This window comes from Cucurbita maxima, unplaced genomic scaffold, assembly GCF_002738345.1.
Source record: "Cucurbita maxima cultivar Rimu unplaced genomic scaffold, Cmax_1.0 Cma_Scf00019, whole genome shotgun sequence".
NCBI classification, from domain to species: Eukaryota; Viridiplantae; Streptophyta; class Magnoliopsida; order Cucurbitales; family Cucurbitaceae; genus Cucurbita; species Cucurbita maxima.
In genome coordinates this window covers 3,902,983-3,915,222 of record NW_019272035.1, presented here as the reverse complement: position 1 = coordinate 3,915,222, position 12,240 = coordinate 3,902,983, and the positions used below count along the sequence as shown (strand labels likewise).

At 32.8% G+C, this 12,240-nt stretch overlaps 1 protein-coding gene and 1 long non-coding RNA gene across 2 annotated transcripts; both read left to right on the top strand.

Moving 5' to 3' along the window:
* The first annotated feature begins 226 nt into the window (after window positions 1-226).
* LOC111493759 lies at window positions 227-619 on the top strand. Its single transcript, XR_002720061.1, has 2 exons — window positions 227-379; window positions 457-619. It is a non-coding gene; the product is annotated as an uncharacterized LOC111493759 (long non-coding RNA).
* Window positions 620-3,960: 3,341 nt separating this feature from the next.
* LOC111493514 lies at window positions 3,961-4,601 on the top strand. Its single transcript, XM_023143218.1, has 3 exons — window positions 3,961-3,966; window positions 4,071-4,276; window positions 4,364-4,601. Exons 1-3 carry the CDS (start codon window positions 3,961-3,963, stop codon window positions 4,599-4,601), a joined length of 450 nt encoding a protein of 149 aa, XP_022998986.1.
* Window positions 4,602-12,240: the final 7,639 nt, after the last annotated feature.

The following is a 12,240-nucleotide window of genomic DNA, read 5'->3' as shown; positions in this document are numbered from 1 at the left end:
GTTTTTGGTTGTAAATGTTTTATTTTGAACAACAAAGAAAAACTTGGAAAGTTTGATTCAAAAACGGATATTGGTATTTTTCTTGGTTATTCATCTACCAGTAAAGCTTATAGAATTTTCAATAAGAGAACTTTAGTTATTGAAGAATCTATGCATGTGGTATTTGATGAATCTTGCAATAATATTTCTAATGAGTCTATTTGTAGTGATGATTTAGAAAGAAATTTTGGAGATTTACTCGTTAGTGACAACGGCAAAGAAATTGTTACGAGTAAAGAAGAGATGAGCTTAAAGGAAGAAGGTTCTTCATCAATGCCAAAAGAATGGAGGTATGCCTTGTCTCATCCCAAGGACTTGATTCTTGGTGATCTCGAACAAGGTGTGAAAACTCGCTCTTCTATTAATTTATTTAATAATCTTGCTTTTGTTTCTCAAATTGAACCAAAAAGTCTTAAGGATGCCGAAAATGATGAGTTTTGGATTTTAGCCATGCAAGAAGAGCTAAATCAATTTGAAAGGAACAAAGTTTGGGAATTAGTCCATAGGCCATCTAATACTTCTATTATTGGAACCAAATGGGTTTTTAGAAATAAAATGGATGAAAATGGGAATATCATTAGAAATAAAGCTAGGCTTGTAGCTCAAGGTTATTGTCAAGAGGAAGGCATAGATTATGAAGAAACTTTTGCACCCGTTGCTAGATTAGAAGCTATTAGAATGTTACTTGCTTTTGCTTCTTACAAAAATTTTGTGTTATATCAAATGGATGTGAAAAGTGCATTTTTGAATGGTTATATTATGGAGGAAGTTTATGTAGAACAACCTCCCGGATTTGAAAATGTAGAATTTCCTCATCATGTCTATAAGTTGAAAAAGGCTCTTTATGGCTTAAAACAAGCTCCAAGAGCTTGGTATGATAGACTTAGTAATTTTCTTATTGGGAATGATTTTAAAATGGGCAAACTCGACACTACACTCTTTATTAAGATTAAAGAAAACGATATGCTATTAGTGCAAATATATGTGGATGATATCATATTTGGTTCTACTAATCCTTCTTTATGTGAAGAATTTTCTAAATGTATGCATAGTGAGTTTGAGATGAGTATGATGGGAGAACTCAGTTTCTTTCTTGGACTTCAAATCAAACAACTCAAGAATGGTATCTTCATCAATCAAGAGAAATACACTAAAGATTTGCTCAAAAGATTCAAGTTCAATGGAGGTAAGATTGCAAGAACTCCCATGAGCACATCCACTAAGCTTGACAAGGATGAAAAAGGTAAAAGTGTGGATATTAAAGCTTATCGAGGTATGATTGGATCTTTACTTTACTTGACCGCTAGTAGACCCGATATTATGTTTAGTGTATGTCTTTGTGCTAGATTTCAATCTTGTCCTAAGGAATCTCATTTACATGCCGTTAAGAGAATATTTAAATATTTGCTTGGAACTATTGATCTAGGATTGTGGTATCCTAGAAATGTTGAATTTAAATTGGTAGGATATTCTGATGCAGATTTTGCCGGAAGCTTACTTGATCGTAAAAGTACTAGTGGAACTTGTCAATTTCTTGGTAGTTCCTTAGTTTCTTGGTTTAGTAAAAAGCAAAATTCGGTTGCCTTATCTACTACCGAAGCGGAATATATTGCGGTTGCTAGTTGCTGTGCTCAAATTCTTTGGATGAAACAAACTCTTTGTGATTTTGGATTAAAGTTTCATAGTGTGCCTATATTTTGTGATAATACAAGTGCTATTAATTTAACTAAAAATCCTATTCATCATTCTAGAACTAAACATATTGACATTAGACATCATTTTATTAGAGAGCATGTGCAAAATGGACATATTATTCTTGATTTTGTAAACTCTAATAATCAACTGGCCGATATTTTCACCAAGCCATTGAATGAAGAAATTTTTTGCAAAAATAGGCTTGAGCTTGGTATTATTCGTTGTGATATATCTTGAATTTTATAATTTTTGAATGCATGTTTTTAGGGGGAGCCATTATGTCATTATTAAATGCATTCTCTTTCAATTGTTCATTTTGATGATTACAAAGGGGGAGAAAATTAAGAAAAATATGTTCTAAATTTGTTATTTTATAATTTATGAATCATTTACTTGGTGTTTCATAATTTCTTGAGGCATTAATATAAGGGAGAATATGCTCTTGAGTGAAATTTATGATAATATATTAGTATGTAGTGATATTATTACATGGATGTTGCATTATTGGTTTTTATGAATTTTTCTTTAAATGATTTGTCATCATCAAAAAGGGGGAGATTGTTGGCTTATTGGCCCTTGATCTCACATTAATTAATTTCAATGAATTAATTATTGATGTTTTGATGATAACAAACCTACTTTTAATTATTAACTATTTTCAGTTTTTTGAACTGTCCACAGTATAAGGACGGGAATAACGATTACAACAACTTTTCAATTACTCAAATCAGAGCTAAAACGAAGAAATTAGAGTCGAGACAACATACCCGACGTGATGATGTGGCAACAAAATCAAAATGATGGACAAATCAAAATATATCAAAGGATGACATTTATAATATTGGAAGAGTAACACATGGAGGAGTTTTTCTTATTATTACATTTCTAAATAAAATTATTTTTACAAATATAAATTTGAATATAACCGTTACTCACATCGAATTTTATTATTACTATATTATATTATTATATTATTATATTTTAAAATTTTGGTAGTTACTCACATCATTTTTATTATTATTATATTATTATATTTATAATAAATTTTGAATTACATTTTACCGTTACTCACATAACTTTTTATTATTATTATATTATATTACTATTATATTAAAATTTTGAAATAAATGAATTTAGAAATTTTTCTTACTTAATTACTTTTAATCTCCACCTTCCATTATTCCTAACACAATCCAATGGTCAATATTCAATCCTACATTTTGCCACTTTTCTCCTCTATATAAACTCATCTTCCCCACATTTTTAAAAGATACAACTTACATACATTCTTCAATCCTCATTTGTTCAAAGTCTCCATTGTTTATTGCTCTCTCCAAGCTTACAAGTTTATTTCTTTTCATCTTATTCTTGAGAGGGATTATTATTATATTGTGAGGAAATAGTTGTCAGTATCCCAAATTGTAAATCTACTCTTTGAGAGAGTTGTGGTGTGTTATTATCAAACTCAAATACTTGTATCGGTTTGATCCTGCGTCGTTGAAAGGATTGAGTTTGCTCTTGAACTCGTAAAAAGAGCGGTGTACCGGTTTGGCTCTGATCCGTGGAAAGAGTCGGAAAAGTTCTTTATTCAAATTCCCAAGAGGCGCTTGGGGAGTGGAGTAGGTCGAGTTTGACCGAACCACTATAAAACTACGGTGTCATTTTCTCTAACTCTTTCCTATTCAATTTCAAGATTATTATTATGTTTATTGCATGTTCTACTTGATTATTGTTTTGACTTGAATTATTTTGTTTTAGTAATTATCATCTTCTACTTATTTGTAAAAAGTTTTATCATTAGAAAAATTAATCAAGTTTAAACACTTTTATCGTTAAAACCCTATTCACCCCCCCTCTAGGGTTGCCATACCGATCCAACAAATGTCATATCCTCTCAATTATGTTTGGATCAACACACCTTTAAAGTGAATTAACAACCAAGAATGTCTTTCATAAATATATAAAATTAAAAACTTTAGAATTTATTTATAAAAACTAATTGGGATGTTTAATTATTTTTAAAAAAATAATTTTAAGATTTATGATATTAAGTTTAATTATAATTAATAGAAGAATTTTAGAGAATTTTGAACTTTAATATCAACTTCCACACCTTCCACTTCCACAACTATATAAAGAGCAAATTCTTCTATTTTTATAAGACAAAGAACATTTGTGAATTTTTTCTTAATATATATATTTTTTTATATGAACTAAGAATACAAAATGCAGGTAAATATAAAGTTTTCATTTTATTTATTTATTTTTCTATAATTAGTTACGTTAATATTGTTGGCATTTTCATGATTTTTTATTTTTTATTTTTATCTTCTCAGTCGTTGCTTGTCTTTTTCATCGTCTTCCTTGCGGTTCTATCAACTAGGGCCGATAATGAAACTGAGGAGAGGATCAATAAGTTGCGCCATCAAAGGGAGGAATTTGGATTCGGTCGCCAAACCTTCCCTGAGAATTTGAAGGGTCCAACAGATAATATAGAATTAACCCAAATAGCAATGGTCCAAACCACTGGCAATGCAAGCAAGTATTCTTATTAAAAGTATAAATAAAATCTAAAAATTTAAAAGCATTTAAGTTGATAGGTTACGATAAATACTTGTTTTCTTAATAGGTATATTCAAGAGCTTCTGCCATCGACAACTGATCTTGCATTGAAGAACCACCTTATAGTTTGTGAAAATGCATACAAGGTAGTGAGTAAAGCATTTCAAGAAGGAATTGAGTTATTCTTCAAAAAGGATTATAGAAGCATGTTGATGGCTGAGAAGATTGCCCCGAAAGAACAGGAGAGTTGTAGCGTAATTTACAACACCACCTCAGAAACAAAGCCCATTAGAGGAGAGGAATAGGGAGATGAGGATTCTCATTGCCATGGCTACAGTTTCTGGCAACATCATTGCATTTTAGTGACCTACTCTAACTCTATCTACTCTCTTTTCGAGTTTCAAAATGATTTCTTCTCTATTTTAACACATGTTTATTTGGAAGGATTTATCTGATATAATCTACCATGAAACATAATCATAAAACATGATCACAAAGAGATGTTTGGTTTTTATAATTATTAATATACCTTCGTTTTAGTTTAAAAATGGGCAGAGATAAAAGATTTGAATTTTTGATCTTTTGGCTAATGATAATAACTTAATCGGGTTAATCTATTCCTATTTAAATGAAAAATGGGGAGGGAATGTGAAGATTGTTTTGTTAGTTAAATGAAGCTGGATGAGGGAATTATATTCTCCATCTGTCTATGCTCTCAACCCCACCAAATCATTGCCCCGTCCTTCTCACTTTATATATATATATGAATTTGTATTAAAAGTAAGGTTAAAAACTAATTTTTATATATTTATATTATACAAATATATTTCTTTCTTTATTTACTTAATAAATAATATATATTTCTGTATATGTCTTTAATAGAAATTATATTAAAAAATGAAAATTATACATAAAAAGCACATTAAATAATATATATCTATGTGCAATAATGTATTAGTAATATGTTCAAAAATCATATCTTTAGATAAAGCACAGTAGAATTGACCAACACAATATTCGAGAAAAAATGGCTTACAAAGACATCTTATAAGACTTGCATGTGCAACTCGTTAACCTTCGACCCTAACAAAAAAAATGCAACCTAAACCTGATCTAATGACTCCATGACTATCCAGGTCTACAAAAAACCTTCGTGTGCGAAATTGTACGTGAAAAGCCTTTGTCGGCGTGTGTAAGTGCATGTGAGTATTATTTTGTCTCGTTCGACCTCCGTTTGCCAGTTTTTCATCTTGATTTTGATATAACATAATTATGCTTGAATTATTAGGATCTACCAGAGAAATTTCATGAATTATTGAGCTCCAAACACGTGGAATAGCTAGCTCAAGAAGGCACGCGTCATTCAAGTAAGTAACCATAGAGACTTTAGGCAAGTAATACTTGTACGGATCGCTAGGACATGCTAGCATTCCTTAACTCGCTAGGACATGCTAGCATTCCTTAACTCGCTAGGACATGCTAGCATTCCTTAACTTAGTTGGTCACAAATACATGTTAAGGACCTGAGAAATGTTTTTTTTTTTTTTTATGAGTATGTAATGTATGTGTGTGTGTTTTTTTATGTATTATATGCATGATTGAAGTACAAATTGAGTAATATGGATGAGAATCTTATGCATGGGGTAAGAAATTACTAAAATGCCCCTATGATGAAATTTCGGATGAATGTCGTTTTCGTAAGAGCAACTTGTGCTCTAGGTGATTGATAGATGTTATCTCTGTTAGATGAACACGACTCTCCACAATGGTATGATATTGTCCACTTTGAGTGTAAGTTCTCATGGTTTTGCTTTGGGCTTCCCCAAAAGGCCTCAACCAATGGAGTTAGTATAAACCCATGATCATTCCCTAAATTAGCCGATGTGGGACTTTCATCATCCAACACCTCCCCTCGAACAAAGCACGCCTCCCCTTAATCGAGGCTTGACTCCTTTTTTCTTTTTGGAGTCCTTTGTTTGACATTCGAGGATTTGCCAATATATTGGCACGGCTAAGTTTAGGGCATGACTCTGATACCACGTTAGATGAACACGACTCTCTACAATTGTATGATATTGTCCACTTTGAGCATAAGCTCTCATGACTTTGCTTTGGGCTTTCCCAAAAGACCTCAACCAATGGAGTTAGTATTCCTCACTTATAAACCCATGATCATTCCCTAAATTAGCTGATGTGGGACTTTCATCATCCAACAATCTCCTTGTTGAACTTTTGTGCTCGTATGTTAGCTCAAGGTGTTTGACTGTGTGTCCTCCTTGTAGAGCATGTTTATCGACACAAAGCTAGAGCGTTAGACTTAGGTTCGCTAATGATGACCTAGGTCATGACGCCTCCAATAGACTAAGCACCGTAGGATCGTGAGCGCCCCAAGCGCTCCCATACTAAGAAAGATTGGAGGAGTCTAAACAAAGAAATCCTGTCCTAGAAGTCTACGTTAAGCCACATAGCCTCGCTAGGAATCCAATAGACCTTCTCAACTCACAGGAATGACCCAAATGATGTTTAGATTATGTTATCTTATCCATTAGGTGATCAGTAAGTTTATCTCCCTAAAAAACATGCACTAGAGAACCTTGATAAGATTAGGACGCGATAGCTTGTGCAGTTTACATGTTGACCAAGGTCAATAGACTTCTAGTGGACTAAATACCTAGGATAGTGAGCGGTGATAAAAAAAAATCTAGACTTGTGTTTACCCAAACATGTGATTAGAAGCCCTCTAATAAAATAGTAGACCTCCACGACTCCAAAGAATGACCAAGGTAACTATCTAGGCTATGAGCAGCGTGAACGCTACACTATCTTCAGACCCTCGATATCCTTTCCACTCCAATATTAGTACTATTGAGCTAGGCTCATGCTAGTTAGGGTAGTTTGAGCTTCTATTTCGCTGAATGGCCCGTAGTCTTTTGAACCGACCACTTTGTTGATAACCTTTTCTTTAAAGGGGAGTGTGGGACAACATCAAATAGCTTAGTAGCTGGGTAGTGCAAAAGAATCGCATCCCCCAAACAAAGTTGACTCTATTGTCCTAAGCAATAAACCAACCAACCTCCTTTCGATGATGTTAAGACTAGAAATCACTGTATTGTATCGTCGGAATTATATGAGGTCGTGCCTCAACCCAGGTATTTGATCATTCACTGCATAAGTAAAACAAGTTGCCATGGTCAAAAAATAGACATATGGTACAAATAAGCAAGAAAAGGTCGCATCTAAGCCGTCAACATTGCTTCAACTTCCTTTTTCACTTTGGTACAAGTACTGTCGAGCCCGGCCTAGGCCAACTAGGATTGTGTGAACAATAGTTCATTTTGATTATTTTGCATAATAAATCCGTCAAGAGAGGGGATGTAGGATTATGCGGGTAATCTTAGTAGTTGACAAGCATAGGGGATCACTTCCCTAACCTTGGGTAACTTGATTGTCCTGTGGGTAGGGTTCGCCAACTAACCTCCCATGGATGATGAGAGCAGGCAAACACTTACCATGCTATCTCAACTAGACGCCTCGACCAAGAATATCAGTTACTTTGTGCTTAGGCAGAGCAAGCTACCTAAGTCTAAAAACAAGAAAAGTAGTTCAATCTAGAGATAAGATTTGTCACCTAACAGATCTGCAATGGTAGAAATTGGTGAACCACCCTCTCCGTACCAAGATTGGATCAAGAGCAGCTAAAGTACCCAGATGCTCAAACTTCCTAAAGCCTAGAGAATAGTGTGTGGATATCTACTACGTTAAGGATGGGATGAGAGACTATAAATAGGTTTCTTATTGAGTATATTTTTATTTTCACTCCTTTTAACTTTCTTTTTCAGTTGTTCACATGTTGTTGGTCGAGATGGATAAGCATTCGAGAACTGTGCAGTCATAGAGAGGGTTGTTGCGAAGCGTTAGTCTACTTTTAAATTTTGGAGTCTTTGGTATTTTGATTTATAATGGTACCCGAAACTCGTTTTTCCTTTGTAATATTTTAGACAACACAATCTTGCTTTAATTTTGCATATACTTTTGGTGTTGTTGACATTATTTGGATTCAAATTTAATCAAATTTTCATCTTTTATTTTATTTTACTTTTATTTTTTCTTTCGTCTTTTTAGTCAAAGTCCGAGAGTCAAACCCTGGATATGTGATACAAATGTCATGATAAACACTTTGGTGAAGGTCATCAAAGTGAGAATATTTTTTGGCAAATTAAAAAAATAGTTAACGTGAGTAACGAAAATACTTTTCTCGTGTTATTGTTACAAACATATCTGGGAAGCTTTTAATACAAGTTCAAGTAAAAATAGTTAGACTTTAGAACATTTACAAAAAAAGCTGATATTATTTTTTTTGGAATCTAAGAAAACTTAATAGCATATGAGACTAATTTTAAATCAAACAACAAAAACTTTGATTAAAAAAACTCTACGAAGTCAAATGAAAAGCTAAACAAAGTAACATATTTTGACCCCAATGAGTAAAAATGTTAGAAAATGTGGAAGCGGACTACAATGAATTGTCCAAACCATAATAACCAATGCATCACTTGTCTAGTAGACACTTGCCTTCACCCGAAAAAAGTTGATTTTTTAAAAATACCAAAAAAGTGACTTCATTTTTTTGTGAGTTGAATTTTTTGAAAATAGAAATAGGAAAATTAGTATGAGAAGTTCTGAAATTTAGATAAAAATTAAAAAAATATCATGTTCAAGATAAAGAGTAAGTATCATCCATCTTAAAGCTTTTGGAAGAGAAATTCCTCAAAATCATATGCACAAGTCACGAGTTTTATGATTCATAATGGATTATTTTCTCAAAAGCAGCGCGTAGGCACAGATGTCCTATGAGTACTAGTAGATGTAAACTTACACTTTGACTTTTGTTGGTGCCCATGTGGCATGTAGGAGTTGGCAGTAGACGTCGAGTTAGACAACAGGTCGTCGGATCACTTCACGACATGTGCGTCGATTATTGGTCGACAGTTTGGGTAGCAAGCGAGTGACGTGTTTCCCTCTCGCTGGTTGTCATGTGTTCGCCGTCAATTGCCTACAACATTTTCATTTTCCAAATTGCGGCAAGTTTCTCATATCAATGTATTTGTTTCTTATTTTTGTAACTTCCTATTCATAATTCGAATCAACTAGCTTCTTTCACAAAAATTCAAGACCCCATGTCTACCTATCCATATATATTTTTCTTGTATTTATTTCAACTCACTTTTTTTTTTTTTTTGTTCGTTGAGATGTATATTTTATTTTGGAACTAGGTCTCAACCGAACGAAGAGGGAATTTCCTATTTAGACAGGAAGGGAGTGGAACATTTCCGCTTAATATCAATATATATAGTTTTTGTTATGAAATATACTGATTTATTATAATTATTTTTACAATTTTTGAATAAAGATTCATGTCTACTAAAAAGTTTAACCAACTGGGGGTTTAAGGGTCTTAAAAATGTTTCCATGTATTACCAACTAGACTACTCTCTCGTATAATGTTCTTTTACATCATTCAACCTTGGAATTTTTGAACAATTCAAATCATCGTCTTCATGACCTCTATCGTTGAGATCGTAAAAACTATACCCATCGTCAAAAACTCTGAGATATTTTTGAGCAGACAATCTATTGCTTGTGATACACCTTCCAGATCCTCCAAGAAATCCACGTTGATCCATTTCAATAAATCCACCACAATCATTTAAAGTCTTTCTCCTTAAGTCACGATTGCCTTTTAATTTATCACATATAGCTTTGGCGAGTGTAGCCTCTGCAGATGTCATCCATTCCACGAATCCTTGTAACACCATGAGTTGTTACATGTAAGGGAAAGTTCAAAACTTGTTTTATTTTGGAATCAATTTCAACTGAGAAGTCCTGCGCATGCAACATTGCATTGCAATCTGATCCAGCAGAGACTTCTTGAGCGAAGGATTTGATAACATCCCTATAGCAATTATCTAACATCCTACCTAAAAAAAAACTTACAAATAAACCTTCCTTATTTAGTGTCAAAATAAGGAACCTAATACAATTCTTTGGGGCAAGACAGTGATTTGGATTAGGAATAGAATAAACCTTTTAGAAATTAATAGGCTAAATTAACAAGCCTTCCTATTCAGCTGCAAACGAAGGCCCACATAGGACAACCAACCTCAGCGTAGATGAACAAAGAACTCAGGTAAATTTGTGGTTAAAAGGGGGAGAGAAAGAGAGTAATATTATCGCTGAAATGTTGTTCAACTTAATTTCAGATGACTTTATGGTGTATGGCCAAGTCTCCAATTATGTATGGAGGAGATTTGAGGAATATTGACGATGCCACCTTTACTCTCATCTCAAATCCAACGCTTCTGGAGATTAACTCCTTCAGCTCAAATAACATGGAGGCAAGTTGAGTTTTTTCAAGTTCGGATGATCGAATATCTCAATGCAAAAACATTGTTTGAGATTCGAATCACTCCACAAGCAAGATCGATCATGTCTAGCTTGAATGATTCTTGTTGATCAAATATCTCAAGGCAAGAACACTTGATTGAGATTCAAATCACTCCACAAGCAAGATTGATCATGTCGAGCTTGAATGATTCTACATGTAACCTAACTACATAGAATTGCAAGAAACTTAACAATTGGCTAAAGAAGAGCACAAATGCTTCTTTTACTATATTTTCCAAGTCTTTACACATACAACATACATGCGCCTCAAAATGAAACTATTAAAGGCATTCCAAGAGTGTTAACATTTTAATGACCATAATTATCCATTTTGTAATTGTAACCTATATTAAATAAAAAGTCTTAAAATACATTAATAAAATACAATAACTCTAAATTACTCTAAATTGTAATCCACTCAAAATTTATGACATGAAACTTTATTGTTCTTCAATGTGGAATGAATTGAAATATCTTTTAATAATTTCAACAATATTTTCTTCACATCTTTATTGAAGTATATTGTATAATTGATGTCTCTCAGTTTATATCAATAACTATAAAGGAAAAGAAAATCTGAGATAGAATTTTACCGTAATAACCGACCAAAATCTCTAAATCTGCATCTGCCTATGTTGAAAGCAATTTTACTCTTTCTCAAATCTTACCATTGTTGTCTTTTTGTTTCTTTTTGTAGTAATTGTTACTCTATCATAAGGATGGGTTGAGGAGAGATAATTGTGGGAAGGGATGAGAGGATATAGTAAGGATGGCTTGAGGAGAGATAATTGTGGGAAGGGATGAGAGGTTAGTGGAGAGAAGGGAGAAAAGTTGTTTTTTTTATTTTTTGTTTATTTATTTATTTATTTATTAATATTAATATTATTGTTATTTAACTTTTTTTTTTTTTGTTTATAATTATTTTTATTTCTTTTTTTTTTTTTTTTTTTTTTTTTTGATTTTATTTTATTTTTTAATTTTTTGGTTATTACAAAATATGACTCTATAAATAGAGTGATCAAGGTACATTGAAATTCTTCCTTAAAAAACTTTGAGAAAATTTCTTAAAATACTAAATTCCTATCAAGTTTCATCACTCACCGGATTCCACAATCCCATTCTAAGCCCGAAGAATAGTAGGAAAGACACTAGCGGTAGGTCAAAATCGGTTCGTGAGGAAAAAAAAATTGAACTACAAAAGGTTAGTATTCAAACTCATTGAGTTTTAATGTTTTTGAACATGATAGCTAATTTACTATAATTGATGTACTTAGAGTGCCTAAGATCCAAATTGCTTCCGTATGTGTTATAGTAACACCATCAAGTATATGTATTTTTAATAATATATATGCATAGTGATAAACCTTAGACTTAAAAGATGTTATCTTGGTTTCTAGAACCATGCTGCCTAGAGCGAAAGAGTAAGACAAGGAAGGGGACAATCTCCTATTAGAGGTAGAGAACGAGGTGAGATTGGAGAGAGTCCATCTCAAGAAAGAT